Source organism: Theropithecus gelada, chromosome 3 (assembly GCF_003255815.1).
Source record: "Theropithecus gelada isolate Dixy chromosome 3, Tgel_1.0, whole genome shotgun sequence".
NCBI lineage: Eukaryota > Metazoa > Chordata > Mammalia > Primates > Cercopithecidae > Theropithecus > Theropithecus gelada.
Genome location: NC_037670.1, coordinates 69,609,978 through 69,629,314, shown reverse-complemented (window position 1 = coordinate 69,629,314; position 19,337 = coordinate 69,609,978). Strand labels below are relative to the sequence as shown.

Below are 19,337 nucleotides of genomic sequence, written 5' to 3'. Positions count from 1 at the left end.
CAGGAGAATGGCGTAAACCCGGGAGGCGGAGCTTGCAGTGAGCTGAGATCCAGCCATGGCACTCCAGCCTGGGCGACAGAACAAGACTCCGTCTCAAAAAAAAAAAAAAAGAGATCATAGTAGCTAAGTGTCCCCTTTCTTTTAACGTTCTTCTAGAACCCAGCGAAACTTTGGACTGAGGCGATTCCTCCACACTCCCAGCCCACATCACAGAGTCTTAGTGATCATTCCTCCATTGCTGTCAGAGCTGAATATCATATCCCATTTTTTTGCTTTGTTTTCAAAATGGAGTTGTTCCTTTCTTTTACCATTCCCCTGAATAATTGCTAATAAAGCAATATGACACTCATCTAGGTCACCTGATTTGCTGGTTTTGATCACAGGGATATCTTGATGCTGTTGGACTTTTCCCCATGGAGCTCTTACTCTGTTAGACAAGTGTCCATTCTGCTGTGGCTCACTTGAAAAGCAAGGCTTTGTCTTTGCTCCTTTGTGATTTATTTCTTCCATCAATGTTGAGAGCTTGATGGAGCTTGGTGGGTTAATTATCCTTAAATCTCCTTATCCTTTCAATTCCCCCATTCTATCCTAAATCACTACAGATAGGCCTATTCTATACACATATTGCCAGTTCTTCCTTATTTCCTTCCTCTTCCAATAAGAATCTCTTGATGTAAACCACCTCTGCCAGTCCTCCTTTCTCAGCCTGGTGCTGAGATGGTGCAGCCTGGTGTGGCTAAGGCGTGTGGCAGTCAGAATTGGAACTGAGTGACAGAGCTAGAAAGAGCACAAGAGTGGGCAGAGTGATGACCGGAAAGGAACCTGGGAAGGAACGTGCTACCTGTGGCCCCATCTGAGATACGAACTGGCTTTGTCTCCCTTCAAGGGTGGAAGAGGAATAGGTATGAAACGTGGAAGGAGCGAGAGATGCCTTTATATTGCCAGTATAGGTATGAAATGTAGGAGAGAGAGATGCCTTTGTATTGGTAATGGCCATGCCTGCTTTACTCTTCATCACTGCTCTAAGTTGCTCTCCTAAATGCTCTGAGACCTCAACACTGAATTTATATCAGACATGGCTGTGTTCATCCGGGGTACTTTGATCACAATAGGAAAGTGCTGCTGCTGCTGGTTCAACCCCACTGGGTACTGATGATGAGCATTATGGTTCATAACCCCAATGACTGGCACACTTATCAGAGCTGCAGTCCAAGATGGGGCCTTCCTCTGGCCTGATGGGTGATCTGGAAAAGCAGGTACAATGACCTCCCACACTGAGGTGAGAGCTGCACACTGTCCCTGCACCTGCCCAGGAGCCACCCCTGCTACTTCAACAGTAACTTCTGCCAAGGTGTCCCTTGTTTAGACTTGAGAGTCCACTTGATCAGTAAAGCTTCTCCCTGCATGTAGACCTTGGCATTCAGGAGAGCTGTACTTGGGCTCCCCAAGACACAGCAGCTCTGTCCACCTTGCTGTCCCCCTCATTGCTGCAGCGTGAAGTTTCTAAGGTGAACAAAACCTCCGTGGCCCCCCCCTCCAATGGAGGAGGTCTTATTTCTTGGTGTGCCATGGGAGACCCCTTTCGCATACTTCCAGCTGCCCCCAACACTGTCTGGCAGTGTTGCTAAGAGGAGCTCTGCTGAATCTGGAAGCTTGGCATGCTTTTAGTAAAGACATGCTTTTACACGAGAAGTTCCTTCTGCTTAGATTGGATTTACTTCAGCTCTTGCCCCTTCCTTCCAGGTCCAGCTTCCATGTCCTCCCATCTGGGAAAGTAGTCCCAGCATCTCTGTCCCTCCTAGGCGGGACCGTGCCCACCACCCCATCATTGCCCTCACCATTGTGTCACAGTTGACTGCTTAAATGTCTGCCTCCTGTACCAAACTCTCCAAAGCTATGAGCACTGTTTAAGTCCTCTCTGTATCCGTACTCAGCACTTAGCACAAGGCCTAGTACACACTAAAGACTCCATCTACATTTCCTGATTGACTGGGCTAAAGAAAGAAAGAAGAGGTCAGGTGCGGTGGCTCACACCTGTAATCCCAGCTCTTTGGGAGGCCGAGGCGGGTGGATCACTTGAGGTCAGGAGTTCAAGACCAGCCTGGCCAACACGGTGAAACCTCATCTCTACTAAAAATACAAAAAAATTAGCCAGGCATGGTGACACACGCCTGTAATCCCAGCTACTTGGGAGGCTGAGGCAGGAGAATCTCTTGAACCTGGGAGGCAGAGGTTACAGTGAGCTGAGATCGCACCATTGCCTTCAGCCTAGGCAACAAGAGAGGAAACTCTGTCAAAAAAAAAAAAAAAAAAAAAGGAGGGAAGAAGACCAAAGACAGGATTTACTTAAAAATAAACCCAACTATGCTGCGTCCAACCACCCAGGGGATATAAGAATTTAAAAGAGAGCATCTTTACAGCACCTTGAGCCTCCACAACAAATGATAACATGCTTTTGAGTATTAATTTCAATGAGGATACAAACTCAGTGCTGCATCTGAAACCCTCCTAAGTGTATTTCTTAGAGCTGTACTCCCTGTCTGGCCCCATCACCTCATAGCAGGCAATTGAGGACACGACCACGAATGGAGGAGGAAAACACACTGGCTTACGCTCTCAACAAGCCTGAGGCTCCCGCCCGAGCCAGGCAGCTCAGGCAATGGACGAGGCAGCTAACGGGCCTCGGGGAGTCTCAAGGTCCACTTGGGGCCCTGCTGCTCCCCTGCTGCATGGTCAGGGCAGCCCTTCTCAGGCTTCAGCTTCCCAGTGAATAAGAGGAGGGGCTGGCCCAGAACCCTCCCATGACTGTCACTGTGGGATCCCGTGTGATTCACGGTATTGTGGGTTGGCTTTTGGAGACTAGACTTTAGCCAAGCAGGTGATGGTGCCCTGGTTATGGGAAGAGACACAGTCACCCCACTCAGCACAGCGCACGCCCTGCTGGGCTCAGGGTGGAGTGAGGCTGAAGTCATCATGGGGGCTCCTCACAAATGCCCGGCACAGGGCCACCCCGGGAGGATGATGTGGCCGGCTCACAGCAGCTCCACCTCCCTTTCTCTCCTGTATGGTCCACAGGGCCCCTGGAGTTGGGCACCTTGGGCCCCTGGAGCCACACTATGGTTCTGGGAGGTGAACACATATCCTTTTCCTCTGCAGTATCAGTAGGTAAAGAGGAAACGTTTCCTCTTTCAATCAGGCTAGTGCCTTCCTGAGGAAGAAACGGTATTTCCTAACATTGAGAAGGGAAAAATGGGTCTCTTTCTCACATCTGTAAGTTCCCATTCATTCTCTCTCTGTGTCTTACACACACACACACACACACACACACACACAGGAATACCACTTCTCATCTTTCCTTTCTGTGTAAACCAGAGGAAGTGCTAAATATTATGAACAGGAATTTGCCCCAGCTAACCCAAAGAGGCCCTCCTGCCTGCCATCTTCCTCCCTCTCCCATGCCCACAGCCGCCTGCCCATTCCTCTGCCCATACAAACCGCCCAGATTTCGGCAACTTCGCTGCTGAACACCTCCAAACATAAACCTCCCAAATAGCCCAGAGCTGCACCAAGCAATTCCAGACTTGAGCAAAGCAGTGAAAGGTCTGTTCGCGCCCCTCCTGGTTTCTCTTACGTGTGCGTGAGAATGGCGTGTGAGCAACAAGGAGCAAGACCACCCCACTCCCCGACCCCCCACACCTGCCATCAAAGGGCTGCAGAGTCAAAAGTGGGAGGGGATGTCCAACTCTTACGCTTATTGGTGGGTCTTTTTTTGATGTGCGATAAGGCATCATGTGTTCCTAAAATAATGTGCCTGACTGTCATTTTAACAAGTTCCTTGTATTTTAAATCATGACTTCCTATGTGGATATTATCTGGCTTGCCTTGATTTGCTTATTAAAATTTTCTCCCCGTAATGTTCCCTTTCAGCCAGTAACGAGTGGGATTTTATTTCTTTTTCAAAGAAAAGAAGCCCACACAATTTATTTTATGTAATTCTGTTATATTCTTCCACACAATGGCCAGCACAAAAGAAAGCTTTTTTAGCACATGGCTTTGAGGCTGAAAACACAAATTTAGGCACAGGTTTCAGGAACAGGTGTCTGGGAGCTGAAGAGTTAGATAGAGATGGTGGCTTAGCAGCCACCTCCCACCCTACTCCCTTACGCCTGACAGCGGGTCAGGACCACCTCACAGCCCCTACACCCGCCCCTGTCCCACAACATCCCTCATACACAGCAGTTCCCAAGCAGAGGTACAAATGGGTAAGCAGCACTCAAATCTCAGGATGCGAGAGGGAGAGGGGGACCCGGGGGCAGTATTTAATCTCATCCCAACACTTTCTTCTTCTTTGACAGGTGATGAAGGCAATTCCCAGAGAGGTGGAGCCCTTATTTTTAGCCTAACAAATTGTTTTCCTTAACAGTGGTGACTCAGAGGAAATGCGTGGGCTGCAGTGATTTTTGTGATCTCTTGTGCCTGCCATTGGGTTGGGTAGGAGGTTTCTGCTTTTAGACTGTTAGGACCAGCAGGGCCCAGCAGCGAGTAGAGCTCTGGATAAAGCTGCCCTGGCCTTGTCTCCGAACCCTGCAGCCCAAGCCATCCCCACTTCTCCTGTGCTGCCTCAGGGATTCCTGGTGCTTCTATGCTGGTCCTGTATCCGGACACCTGACCCATCCCAATGCAGTCCAGGAACCAGGAACTCAACTCCTGGTTCTGGGCACCAAGCCTTGTGCTTAAGGCAAAAGAAGTGCTTAGAAGAGTTCCTGAGCTCAAGGAGCAGAGCCCCACGTCCAGGTGCCCCCCAGCCCAAACATTACCCACACATGCATCATTCATTCAACACAGTTATTTATTTATTTATTTATTTTTTGATATGGAGTCTTGCTCTGTCACCCAGGCTGGAGTGCAGTGGTGCAATCTTAGCTCACCGCAGCCTCTGCCTCCCTGGTTCAAGCAATTCTCCTGATTCAGCCTCCCAGGGTAGCTGGGATTACAGGCACATACCACCACACACGGCTACTTTTTTTGTATTTTTAGTAGAGACAGGGTTTCACCATGTTGGCCAGGCTGGTTTCGAACTCCTGACCTCAGGTGATATGCCTGCCTCAGCCTCCCAAAGTGTTGGGATTACAGGTGTGAGCCACAGCACCCAGCCTCAACAGAGTATTTACTGAGCATCATCTGCGTTCTTGCCAGGCACTACTTTTTTTTATTTTTATTTTTATTTTTTGAGACGGAGTCTCCTTCTGTTGCCCAGGCTGGAGTGCAGTGGCCCAGTCTCGGCTCACTGAAAGCTCCGCCTCCCGGGTTCATGCCATTCTCCTGCCTCAGCCTCCCAAGTAGCTGGGACTGCAGGTGCCCGCCACCGCGCCCGGCTAATTTTTTGTACTTTTAGTAGAGACAGGGTTTCACCGTATTAGCCAGGATGGTCTCGATCTCCTGATCTCGTGATCCACCCGCCTCAGCCTCCCAAAGTGCTGGGATTACAGGCGTGAGCCACCGCGCCCGGCCACCAGGCACTACTTTTGCTGGAAATGCAGACCTGAAGTTGCTAGGCCGGGCTGCTGTCTTGGTGCCTGCCGTTTAAGTAGAGGGTACTGACAGAAAATAAGTTGACAGGTAAGGCAGTTTTAGACAGAACATCTCATTCAGGCTCTGATGGAAATCTCCATTGAGGCCAGAGAGGAAGCTGCGGGACTGAGAACAGTCACTGAGTTCAGAGTGGAAGCTTCAGGGTATAAGCTTCCCTTGGAAGTGACTAAGCCAGGTAGACTTCGGAATGTGGTCAGAAGGCAACACGGCACAGTCGCTAAGTCCCTAATGAACTCTCTTCCTGCGATGACCTTGGCTTTTGTCAAAGCCTCGTACCAGGCATCTGCCACTATAATCGTGATTAAAACTCTCTTAAGATCTTACTCACCACATTTCATTGTGTTTCCTACAGAAAGTCTAAGATGAAACATTTTGTTAAGAACTTGGAGGAAGAAAAAAGTCCTTGTATTCTGATCATAAGAACTAAGCTTTCCTTTTATCTTCTTGGCTGCCAAGACGCTCAGAGAAGTATCTGAATTTCAATTACTGCAATTCTGTCCTTCTGTTTTATAATTTGGAGAGAATGCTTAAGAATGATAAAAGTGCCCTCTTATAATCGTCCATACACAGGCTCAAATCCCCATTTCCGGCCGCACATGGATGACCTCAGAATTTTTATTAACCATTCTGAGCTGGGTTTTCTAGCAACCTGAGAATAGTGAAACTTGATACTGTTGTTGTTGTTGTTGTTTTGGGGGGGACAGAGTCTCATTCTGTCACGGAGTGCAGTGTATGATCTCGGCTCACTGCAACCTCCGCCTCCCGGGTTCAAGCGATTCTCCCTGCCTCAGCCTCAGCAGCTGCAATTACAGGCGCCCATCACCATGCCCAACTATTTTTTTTTTTTTTTTTTGAGATGGAGTTTAACTCTTGTTGCCCAGGCTGGAGTTCAATGGCGTGATCTCGGCTCACTGCAACCTCTGCCTCCTGGGTTCAAGTTATTCTCCTGCCTCAGCCACCCAAGTAGCTGGGATTACAGGCATGTGACACCACGCCTGGCTAATTTTGTATTTTTAGTAGAGACAGGGTTTCGCCATGTTGCCCAGGCTGGTCTCGAACTCCTGACCTCAGGTGATCTGCCCATCTCAGCCTCCCAAAGTGCTAGGATTACAGGCATAAGTCACCATGCCTGGCCTTGATAGTGTTTTAATGAGATATACAAAATTCCACTGCATAGAGCAAATGCTCAGAATTATTTTATTTTTGTCTTCCTTCGTATCACTGCTTCCTGATTTCTGTCTGTTTTGTATTTTCCTATTTTATTATATATTTCTTGGGTTGTAAATTTTCTCAAATCCTTTGTAGAAAAAGACAAGTTTTGATTTTTTTTTTTTTTTTAAGTTCCATTACCCTCCTGGTGTCATAACAAAGCTGAGTGCAGGATAGCTTTGAGCAAGAAGCTGCAGGAGTCTTCTTGATCAAAGTAAAATCTGCTCATGGACTAAAAAAGTATTACGTTCTTTCTTCCAACTAAATAATGCCAGTTTCTGTAACCTCATCTTATATACTTTAATGAAGCTTCCTTCAAGGGCTGTGTATTTCACTAACAATTTTTGATTCCTTGGTGTAGAGGCAATTTTTAAGACTCATTTACTCTATTATAGACATGCCTTTGTCTGCTTTCTTTTCATTTCTGAGATGGCACTCACTCACGGCTTTATATTGCAAGACAGAAACGCTATTAATGACTTAGTTAGATAGAAACTGACAGAGCAGAATCTTTTGTCTCCAGGTTCTTAAAAAAAAAAAAAAATCGATGCATAATAACATGTTCCATCCCTAGAAGTGATGATTTTCTGCTTTTAAGATTCTGGGTTTTCTTACAGGTTTTATTTTTGTTAATGTGCTATACTCCATGAGAATATCTTAAAACATATTAAACCCACAAGGCCTGTTCCAAGATTAAGAAAAAAAGAAAAACAACAAAGAGCATATCACTTAATTCAAAACATTTCAACAATTACGATGTTGTTTAAGTTGGAAAGTAAAACAAATAAACACAACATTGGTGGGTCCTCTGCTACAAATAGGAAGAAAAAAAAAAACTCAGCAGATGGTATTTACTCCCTATAAAGCAGGGCAGTTTGTACAGTGTATTTAAATTGCTCTCAGAGGCTCACTCATCAGACCCACTTTTTCAAGGGTCAGCTAAAATCTATGCTTGACATAGCCTGTAACTAGGGACACGTGATTACAACCAATAACTGGAAAATTACAGTGTTACTGAAACTATTGCTGATATTCTTGTGCTCCTCCTATCAGTTCCTATTGTTTATCACCAAAGGGAAAAGAAGACGAAAGATACTTGAGTTATTAGTGGGTTGGAGAAAAGGCTGGGAGAAATTTAGTGATATCCACTGATTTCCCATACATACAGAGATCGGGAGGGCCACCCTTTGCAGAGAGGAAAAAGAAAGGAGGTCTCCTGGTGGGGAGATCTGCTTTAGAGGTTAGGAAGAATGGTGGAGTTGTAAGACATTGGAATCACTGTCTAGGAAGAGAGTGGCCTTTTATCCAGGGCTATTTAAAAACAGGACAGAGCTTCATCTATCTCCCACAGTTCAGATGTGAAGAGAGAATGATTAAATTGCTTCTTCCAGCCTGATGAGTCTATAGTATATGCTAGAAACACTTGTGAATGCCTGGGAGAAACATAGCCACAAAGGAATTGCATGTTGAGCAATCAGCTCTATCCACCTGCTGTGTTCAAGAAGCAACTGTTGACGTTTGCTCAAATGTGCTCGCCACAAACCAAAACAGAATAAAATAAAAATGGGGTAACTAGGTGAGGGATGGATGTGCTAACTAACCTGATTGTGGTAATCATTTCACTATATATATTACACATATATATAATATATATTTCACTATATACAGTGAAATATATATACTTACATATTGTATATAATATATATTATATATTTCTGTCTATATAATCTTCACATCGTACACCTTAAAATCATGCAATTTTATTTGTCAATTATACCTCAAAGCTGGGAAATTAAAAATAAAAAGGAGCAACTGTTGTGAGTCTTTAATAAAAACCTGTTTTGGACATGATGGAATATAATTTTAAGTTCACCTCCTTCCTACATAACTTTGTGTTCATATCTTTATTTTCTTCTCTCTATGTACCATCTACTACTAAATTATCATGCCTTTCTGTATTTTTTCTTTTTTTTTTTTTCTTTTTTTTTGAGACAGGGTCTCACTCTTGTTGCCCAGGAGTGCAGTGGCACAATCTTGGCTCACTGCAACATCCGCCTCCCAGGTTCCAGCGATTCTCCTGTGTCAACTTCCCAAGTAGCTGCGATTACAGGCACCCACCACCATGCCCGGCTAATTTTTGTCCTTTTAGTAGAGACAGGGTTTCACCATGCTGGCCAGGCTGGTCTTGAACGTCTGACCTCAGGTGATCCGCCTGCCTCGGTCTCCCAAAGTGCTGAGATTACAGGCCTGAACCATCGCTCCCGGCCTTTTTATCTATTTTTATAAGCCATCTTAAACCCTTTCTGGAACGAGAAGGGATATCATTGAATAAAATAATTTCTATAAATTAAAGCTTTGGGGGTTTTTCGTGCCAGGAATTATGCAAGGTACAGGGGATATACAGAGGAGAAAACTTCAGTGTAGGAGTGAACGTGGACAGATCAACTAGCAACAGTACCTAAGAATCCCTGCAGGGGAATGGGATTCCTGTGCATCACGGAGCAGAAAGTTCCACTTTTGGGAATGGGAAGGAGGCAAGGAGCGGTTACAGCAGAGTTGGTGCTGGAGCATAATTCTGACGCAGAAGTGCAGATCCTGCCTGCAAGTAGGAATGGGGAGGATGTGTGCAAAGACAGGGTGGTGGGAGAGGGTGGGGTGCAAGGGACAGCTTTGAGACTGCCCTGCTTATCCCTGGCAAATGTCATCATTCCAATCCAGTAATTGCTGACAAATGTCTTCTTTGACTAATGTTCCCTTCTCTACCTTTGCTCTCGCCGTGTGGACAGTGATCACTGCCGTAATTTGACAGTTTCAGGAGAGTTCTCTAGCTTCCAGGGGATTTTAGTAAAAATGCAATAGCAGAATTGTTGTCTTCAGCAAAAGAGAAACACCCTATAATCCTTTTGAGGCCCTGATGGAAACCACATACATAAAAATCTTTATCTTAGGCTCTTCATCATTAATGCAGAAATATCCTACTCAGTCGTAAACCTTACAAATAAAGGAGCCTCTCCTCTGAACACCGGTCTATGGAGCACCTTTACAAATACACTAGGCTGTTTAACCCTTGGTACTTTGATTTTGTAAGAAAACCTGAGGGTTTCTTGAATTTAATGCATGAACTTAAGAGTGAGGACTCTGGGGTGGCGTGAAGGAAGCCTGTTCAGTGACAGAGCCTGGCTGAGTGCCCAGGCCCTATGTCTCAGTGAGGTTTCCTTCCTAAAGCATCACAGTAGTATCTTAGCAGGAGATTTTTATTTATTGAGCACGTACTATACTAAGAACTTGACTTGCACTGTCTCATTAAATTCTGACAACAGCCCATTTACAGAGGAGGAAACCGAGGTCCAGAAAGATTAAATTGTCCAGGGATAGACCCACAACTGGGAAGCTGGTAGGTGTTGCCTCAGCTTTGATTATGGTCTAACTCATAATTATTTTGAATCTCCGTAATGCTATAAGATGGTATTAGTCTACTTTAAGTGGACTAATAAGTCCGCTTATTAGACTATTTTAAGGGAACTAAACAAACCTTGTGCTGTTGCAGCAGCCTTTCTGTTCTGGGGATTTTACAAAGGTCTCTGGTCAGCGCCTCCTGAAGGGGTGTCAGTTTACTGAGATCCTCCCTGAACTGCCCAGAATAGCCATGGTGCCTTGAGATAGGTGGGTGGTTCCTGCTTCCCTGGTCTTCAGCGCTTTGCCTGTGTTCCTGAGAGGAGGGACGGTTTCCAGGCAACACCATGGTCCATCTATTTTCATACTGCTATAGTGACAAGCATTTTGAAAAAATAAGAAATATGGTCCCAGTAGGGTGATGAGATGCTTTTTGCAGTCTGGCTTGCCTGCCCGTCATAATTCTACAGCAACCACCAGTAGGGACAAAGGAATTCCAAACAGGAGACACAGATGAGTGAAAGGGCCTGCCTTAGGCTTATGGCCATAGAGGACCAAGACTCCGAATGCCAACACTGTGCTTTCTCAGGCTGATAGACTTTTTACAACATCCTGGTCTTAGAGGATGGAGAAAGTGCAGGCCTAAATTACCGCTAACTATGTTGATGTAACTGAAAGAGTACACTGTTGCTGTAGTCTGCTCATCATGGCTGATAAACAAAAAGTCAATAATTTGCATTTGATTAGGTGCATAATAAGTTACAGTTCCTGGGATCTAAACTTCATGAGTCAACACTTTTTTAGGCCTTAATCTTTTCTTCTTGAAAACTACATATGGAACAACATGAACTTCAATAACCAGGACCCCCCAAAAATGTTCATTTAAACGCAATTTTAGTATACTTTGATGAAGTCAGAATCACCCTTGCTTGTTTCAAAAACCAATCCTCTGTGTGAGTTCTATCTGCTGCCCGTCCTTCTGTGTTTTCAGAGTTATCTGTGCCCAAAACGAGTTATTGCTCTGCATCGGCTTGGCTCATTTTAAGTGCTCAAAGTTGTAAACAATACAAAAATGCATCTTTTTCTCATCAATGTTTTCTACACTAACACTGGCTCCAAGGGAGATACAGTCCTCTGAGATTGGATTTTATTGAAAATCATGGTGTTCAAAGCGTACTAGAATGTTTGAAATCCTTCATAGAAACTTCATACAGCCCGAAGGCATTCTGTAGAGTGAAAGATTGTAAATGGAGGAGTGACTGCCTCTCCCAGCAGGGACCACTTCTAATTCTGGGCTGTGTGTAGGGACCTGAATGCTGCAGGGATCACTCAGAGGTTAATAATGATAATCGTCGTTTGCCTTAAAGAAGGATCAAATCAGATCCAATGTAATTGACGTTGGAGAACTCGAGGGATGGTGTTTGGTTGAGGAATAGTCACACCTTCAGGGTCGTTCTACACATCCCAGTCCTTCTGGTATCAAGTGGGTTAGAGCCAGGAGAGGCAGAGACTCCAACAGAGCATGGAAACGCAGGACACCCTGGTGCACTCGTGTTTTTGTTCTTGCTGTCCCTATGTGAACCCAGAGCTGCAGCCTTTGTCACGAGGAAGATGCTCTATGCCATGTTTCAGATCTGCCCAGCAGGGCAGCTCACTCACAGCGCGTGTCTCCCAGCACATACTTCATTTTCCTGTGATGACAGCGACTGAGTGGCCGGCGTGCCCTGACCCTGCTCACTGTCTCTTTGCTCCCACAGAATCTGTACCAGAACAGGTTTTTAGGCCTGGCCGCCATGGCGTCTCCTTCTAGAAACTCCCAGAGCCGACGCCGGTGCAAGGAGCCTCTCCGATACAGCTACAATCCCGACCAGTTCCACAACATGGACCTCAGGGGCGGCCCCCATGATGGCGTCACCATTCCCCGCTCCACCAGTGACACCGACCTGGTCACCTCGGACAGCCGCTCCACGCTCATGGTCAGCAGCTCCTACTACTCCATCGGGCACTCTCAGGACCTGGTCATCCACTGGGACATAAAGGAGGAAGTGGACGCTGGGGACTGGATTGGCATGTACCTCATTGGTGAGTAGAATGTGCCAAGTGTATTATTCATAATTCACTTTTACGTATGCTGTCACATTTTAATAAACCTACAGTATAATTAAAATATACAGGCAACTGTGTTATATGCCAGATTCTAACACACTGAAGACCACTATTGCATGACCTTGTTTTTCTGCAAAATGGATAATAAGTCCTCTCTTGCCATCTCTATTCCATGAAAGAAAATCATGAGATATAGCAGAGTGAGGTGTGGTTAAACACAAACATCATTATCATTTGCAACTATAGAAGCTCTTCTACTTATGAATAAGTTAATATCAAAGCCTGTTTTTAAATCTATGTGCTTATAAGACAAAGTAACACCATATGCCCAACCAATGTAAGCACACCTACATGGAGGTCATTTCACTTCAGTTTCCAGCATAATCTTCACCAGCTCTTCCAACATTCTTACTGCTTTGTATTCAACAGACAAGCTGGGATTATACATACAGGCATACAGGCATGGTGCTGGAGAAAGCTGACTTGCCTTACTTTAGGTGGAGATTTATTAAAAATTTTGAAAGTGCCAAAGTTGAAAGTTCACCAGAAGAAATTGTTCTATGTGAATTTTCTCAAGTCTTTGCAAACAAAACAAGTTATGCAAATAAGTTGGATGCTGAGGCAATTATTTTTATGAAAGTTTCACCATTCCCATGGATTGGTTTTGAAAATCTTGTAATTATGAAAACCAATTTAAATGAAAAATGTATTTCATCTATTTTATGTGATAGAATCAGCTGTCATGGAAATTGATGTGTTTACCCAAAAGTCAAGTTATAATTGCTGGAAGGCCACAAGAGTCAACAGATTCAACACCAGGTCCATCCGAGGCCAGGCCTTCTGCCTTCAGGCTGTGCTCTGCAACATTTGCATATTCAGACACACAACACCGGATTTAACATCACAGAAAGTAATGGATTGTTATGAGTAGTTTACAACCTGGACAGTTTTTCTGATAAAATAAAGGGGATCTTATCTGACTAACTAGTTCTCAGGGAAATATTCTTGGGTCTCTTAAAGGTTTTTCCATCAGCTTGGTTAGTGTGTTTATAATACACACATTAATGTAAAGATGGAGATGCATACATTGTTGAAATTTTTACACAAATAGCTGTGACTAGCTAAACTAGATTTCCAAAAGTTAAAATTCAATTTGTTTCTGAAAAACAAAAATTGTTCTTGAATAAAAGTAGATACTATCCGTCAAGAACGGAGATTGCAAAATAACAGCCCAACGAGCATTTTTTTTTTTTTTTTTGAGACAGAGTTTCACTCCTGTTGCCCAGGCTGGAGTGCAATGGCACGATCTCAGCTCACCACAACCTCTGCCTCCTGGGTTCAAGTGATTCTCCTGCCTCAGCCTCCCAAGTAGCTGGGATTACAGGCATGTGCCACCACACCTGGCTAGTTTTGTATTTTTAGTAGATGGGGTTTCTCCATGTTGGTCAGGCTGGTCTCAAACTCCCGACCTCAGGTGATACACCTGCCTCAGCTTCCCATAGTGCTGGGATTACAGGTGTGAGCCACTGCCCCCGGCCACATATTTTGTTTCATTTACATTGTTTTGTTTTAAATTTGATTGATTATCCGCACTTAAAATGTAGAAGTTTCAAGTTGAAACCCAACTTTCTAGCTTCTTTCACAAAAGCCTCCAATTTGGCAGTCTAAGCCTGTGATACCAAATGGTTCTAATCAGCTGGAGTTAAGCCTCTGGACCCTCCCTAGGCTGGCCTGTGACCTTCAGTGTTGCCACAGTCCCCTCCCACCCATTCTGACCTTCATCATGAATGTTTTTTGTTTAGCACTTGAGGTAATTAGGTTTAGCTTCTGAATCTAGGGTTTTGGTTTGGTTTGATTTGGTTTTGGTTTTGGTTTGTTTTTTGGTTTGTTTTGGTTTGGTTTTTTATTGAGATGGAGTCTCATTATATTGCCCAGACTCAAACTCCTGGGCTCAAGTGATCCTTCAGCCTCAGCCTCCCAAAATGCTGAGATTACAGGCATGAGCCACCATGCCCAGCCCAGATCTAGTTTTGAGTCGTCTCCTTACAAGGGCATCTTCCTGCAGCTGATGAGTGCCGATGCTATTCCTCAAGTTGGGACCCACTGGAAGAGAAGCCTGTCTGGGGAGAAGGTAATGAGCTCAAGATGGAATTACTGAGTGTCGGACACCTGAGGGACGTGCATCCACAGTGAATGAATGAATGGGTCTGAAGCTCAGCCAGGGATCCAAGCTAGGGTTGTAGATTTGGGGTAACAGACATCTTGGGGGTGGATAAGCTCACTCTAGTGTACAGAAAGAGAGCGCCAGATAGTCACAGTGAGAGAGGGGCAGGGGAGAGGCAGACAAGGAACTCAAACAGAAGAGGAGGAGGTGGTGAAGAGGCAGGACAACCAGGAGACTGGAGAGAACAAAAGAAGAGGGAGATAGAGGAGGGGATGGGTAGCTGTATCAGGTATTACGAAACTCCATGAATGAATAAGATCTGGTGTTAACATGACATTTTGACTGAGATAAAAGTAACCACAACTCATCATTCTAGAACCTTAATTTGACAGTTTGTTATTCTCATTGTAGCTACACATATATAACTGTGAAGTTATGTAATGCAAAATGCCAACACTTTCAATGGCATAGCATTTCAAAAATAACTTCCAAATCCGAAATTGTCTGTGAATCTTAAAAGTCAATAATGTGTAAGTCCTTAGTAGCTTATCTTCCACATTTGCCGTGCTTTGCCAGAGATCAAATCAGAGATCTAGGCCGAGAAATGTAGAGACAGTGATTTCATCTCATCTGTCATTTCATGAATGAGGAGATGTCAAGTCAGTGGCTCCCACAGTCGCACAGCTGCCTCCCCTGGCTCAAGACTCACGCTGCCACAGGACTAGCACAGCATTGTGGTGCAGTGTTGGGTATGGGCCGTGGCACATCAATGTGCCATCAAATGTCCAGGAGAGGCCAGGGTTGTGATGCTTTCAGCATGGTAGGACTTCTAGAGCTCTCAAAGCAAATAGGACTGTTCTGCCATAAGAGGGGGAAGATACCTGGATGTGGAGAGTGAAGTGTGGCTGCTGATTTATGGAACCCAACTCTTGAAGAATTAAAGTTTTTCCTTTACATCAGGCACCCTATTAGAATCTAAAAGAGCAGCGGCTGTGTTTCTCAGTTAAGGCACAAACAGAATTCGTGTGTCCAAAGAAACAATGTGAAGGAAAGGCCACAGAAGGGGAGAAAGTGGTATTGATTTTTAGGAGCTCCTCTATCACTTTATGCTTAGAGTCCCTGCTTCTACAAGAGAATGGAGCTTCTACATCATTGGCTTAGTAGTAAGAAAAACAAGTAGATTCTCCCCATATCTCCCGTCCCATTATTATTATTATTATCATCATCATCATTTTGAGATGGAGTCTCGCTCTGTTGCCCAGGCTGGAGTACAATGGCATGATCCCAGCTCACTGCAACCTCCGCCTCCCAGGTTCAAGCGATTCTTCTGACTCAGCCTCTCAAGTAGCTGGGATTACAGGCATGCACCACCACCCCTGGCTAATTTTTCTGCTTTTAGTAGAGATGGGGTTTCCTCATGTTGGCCAGGCTGGTCTCAAACTCCTGACCTTAGGTGATCCACCCACCTCAGCCTCCCAAACTCCTGGGATTAAAGGAGGGAGCCACCGCACCCAGCTGTGTCCCATTATTTAGTGAAGTCATGGTCCAGCCACAGTGGGAGAATCCTCAGAGATTTTTTCCCAAGATTTGGTTGTCCGAAAGCCTGAATTACTCTGAAAAATGGAAGCCATATCTTTTTTCTGATGGATGTAGGAGACCTGGGTAGCATATTGATTCTCTCTTTTAATCAGTTATAGGCTCACTTGCTTATTCCACTCCTAACAGCAATAGCGTGTTTGTTATCCACTCTTCTATTATAGATTGTGGCATGGAAACCATAGCTACAATTTTTATTTTGAAGACAAATCAAGAGAAAATATATTACTTGTTTCTTAAGCATGTCTGTTTCTGTAAGCTTCATTAGAACTTTCTGATTAAAATTTTAATAATCCACAAAAATCCTTTCCATTTCTCTATTATAAAATGAGGAGCAGGTGGTAGGATTCTACACAACAGAGGAAATGCATACCACTCAGAAAATATAATCTTTTCTTGAGGAACTGATCTCTACATGTTCTGTACAAAATGTACGATGACAAAATCTTAAACAGTACTGATGTGAGCTAGTGCTTCAAGTTATTATTAATGGTTTTACATAGTAAGTATCACAGGGATTTGCAATAGAGGGCCCTATTTTTAGCCCAGATTCTAAGCAGAAATAGCTGCTTATTAGATGTTGGACACCGGTCTAAGATCACTAGCTGTATTAGCTCAAGGAATCCTTTCAACAAGATTTTGAGGTAGGTACTTATAGTATTTAATCCCCATTTTGTAGTGAATGATTAAATCAACTGCCTAAGATCACATAGTAATGGTAGATGTAAGCTTCCTGCCTCAAAGGGGATGTAATATTGCTCCCACAAAGAGGCTTCCATCATGACAAAAATGCAGAAAATAACAGCCTCCTGGTAGAGAGCCCAGAGCACCCATTCCACACTGATGTGGAGAGTGTGGCTTGGCCCACAGCATCCATTCCAGTTCTCCTCTCCCCTCCTCTCTCCTCCCCTCCCCTCCCCCTTCTCCTCTCCTCTCCCCTCCCCTTCCCTCCCCTTCCTTCCCCTCCCCTCCTCTCCTCTCCCCTCCCATCTCCTCCCCTCTTCTCTCCTCTATCCTCTCATCTCCTGTGCCTTCCCCTAGTGCAGAATCTGATCCTCTAAATTTACATTTCCCAGACTCCTGTGCAACCACGTTCTGGATGCAAATTCGATTCATTTAGCTACACCTGTGCAAGATCCGGAAGGTGAATATGTGAAATGTGGGGATCCTGCTCTTGGGCCTGTGGCTGCTACAAGCCTGGCCTTGAGAAATGGAGCTTTTCTGCAGCAGCATCCCGAGTCTACTCTCTAGCTTCCTGGACACCAACAGGCAGTGGAGGTGGGGGCAGGCAGTGACCTACTCCGCTTGCCACTGGCTGGTCACTGTCTTCGCGGGTGGAGAGGCAGCCGCAATGGCCTGGACAGCAGCATTCTGCTCTCCAGATTGCAGTGACTGTACTGAGCAGTCATATTCAGCAGGTCCCAGGGCAGCCCTTGTGAGTGAGACAAAGGCATCAGCCTTGTTAGAGAGCCAGTTAGGCAGTTATCCTGATTCCAGAGGCCCTGCCTAGAGTCCACTTCTCCAGCCCTGAATTCCCTGCATTAAATTCCTTTCTGCATAAAATATGTAGACTGATTTTGGATTTCTGCAACTGACCCTGTCAATGCATTTTGATTCCTAAGCAAAGACTAGTAACTTTTCTAACAATTCATAACAAATGCCTGTGGGGAAGGGTTTGACCTCTCAGCCCAGATGGCCCAGGCAAGAATACAGACTATTCTATTTTTCTTGCATGATATTTGTGATTAAATGTTATTGTTAGTGTGAGGGAAGGGGATGCTTACCAAGACTAGTGGCCAGTCCTTTAAAATGTATTGTGTTTAAATGTCTACAGCAAAATATGTTTTTCTCATTAATGTGTGTGTGTGTGTGTGTGTGTGTGTGTGTGTGTGTGTGTGTGTGTTTTGCCATCCTCATCATCCTTTTCTGATTCTTCCCACCTCCCCTTCATCCTTTTCTCATTCATGTTCCTGTGGTTCCTTGATAATTAATCCCCTTTTGTACATTCTATATTCTAATGAAATTACCTGTTTTCTTGAATAAATCTCCAAATATATTAGAAACTCCCTGAGAACACAGACCGTGTCTTGTTCACCAGTGTATCCCCAGGGTTTAGCACAATGTCTGGAACAGAACAAAGTACCCAATACCCATTATCGCATGCATGAATGAACATCCTTCTTCCAGGTGTTATTGTCTATAAATCCCACCATGACCATTAAAGAGAATATCCCAGTGGTCAGAGTAGAGAAATTCAGGGAAATACCATCCCTTGGAGAACTGCTATAATGAGGCAAATTTCTACCTGGGTGTGAGACTTGTTATATCTGTGCTGAAGACCCAGGGAGCTAGCAAAATATTACGCCTTTTTGCAGAAATGAGGCAATTACTGTAAAAGATGTATTATGCAATCTTCTTGGTAACCCAAACAGGGCTGTGAGCACACACTGTGAATAAAAAGACAGGCAAATTTTGCAAACAAGTGATTTTCCAAAGGATACAAACAGTTCTTATCAGTAATGAGTGTTCATTTGCCCAGTCATTTTTTTTTTGCCAGAGAAGGGGCAGCCTAAAATGTGCAATCCACAGAGCAGATTACAAGTACACTTACAGTTATCTCATTTAGTGCTCCCCTGTAAGACTGAAGTTATTACTACTCCCCACTTTGCAGATGAGGAAAGACTGTAGAAGTGACACTATTGGCAAATGGCACAAAAGGCCTCAAGAGCTGGGCCCTTTGGCTTCAAGCTCAGTGGTTTTTGCACTTCATCTCTGCCTGTTTTCTCAGTCCAGCCAGATGCAGCATGTGAACCACAGGGTATCAGGAGAGAAAAGGGCAATCATGAAAAGGGCTCTCTGCAGAGCTGGGGCTCTGGGCCTGCCCTCGGGTGCCCTTGCCCAGGTTGTCCCTCCAGCCCCTACAGTGGATTTGGACTCTCAAAACTTGGTTTTCTCCATAGCCTCAGATCCATCTAGCTCAAATTATTTCTGGTGAAGTGGAAACTACAAGGGCTCCATAGAAGATCAGGGTAAAAGTCATATCCATGTCTTAGTCTGCACTGAAAGTGTGGGGTCTGGAACCAAGAAGGTGACAGGCAGCTTGGTATTCTCAGATCTGTCCTCCCCAAGAATGCTGCATTTCTCTCTGGGCACTGGTTTTAAAGAGGACATCGATGGGTTGCAAAGTGATGAGCAGAGAACAGCAAGAGGTGAAAGCGCACAGTCACCCAGAGCTCCTCCCAGGCCTCGTCTCCTCCCTCAGCGCTCTCCTGACCAC

At 44.8% G+C, this 19,337-nt stretch overlaps 1 protein-coding gene across 3 annotated transcripts in view; it reads left to right on the top strand.

Annotated features, from left to right (window-relative positions):
* HECW1 (HECT, C2 and WW domain containing E3 ubiquitin protein ligase 1) overlaps positions 1 to 19,337 on the top strand; it is a 454,397-nt gene that overhangs the window by 191,415 nt on the left and 243,645 nt on the right. For all 3 annotated transcript variants that reach the window (XM_025379207.1, XM_025379206.1, XM_025379205.1), the window contains one exon: positions 11,952 to 12,276. In XM_025379207.1, coding sequence (XP_025234992.1) covers positions 11,952 to 12,276 — 325 coding nt within the window. The remainder of the gene's footprint in view (positions 1 to 11,951; positions 12,277 to 19,337) is intronic.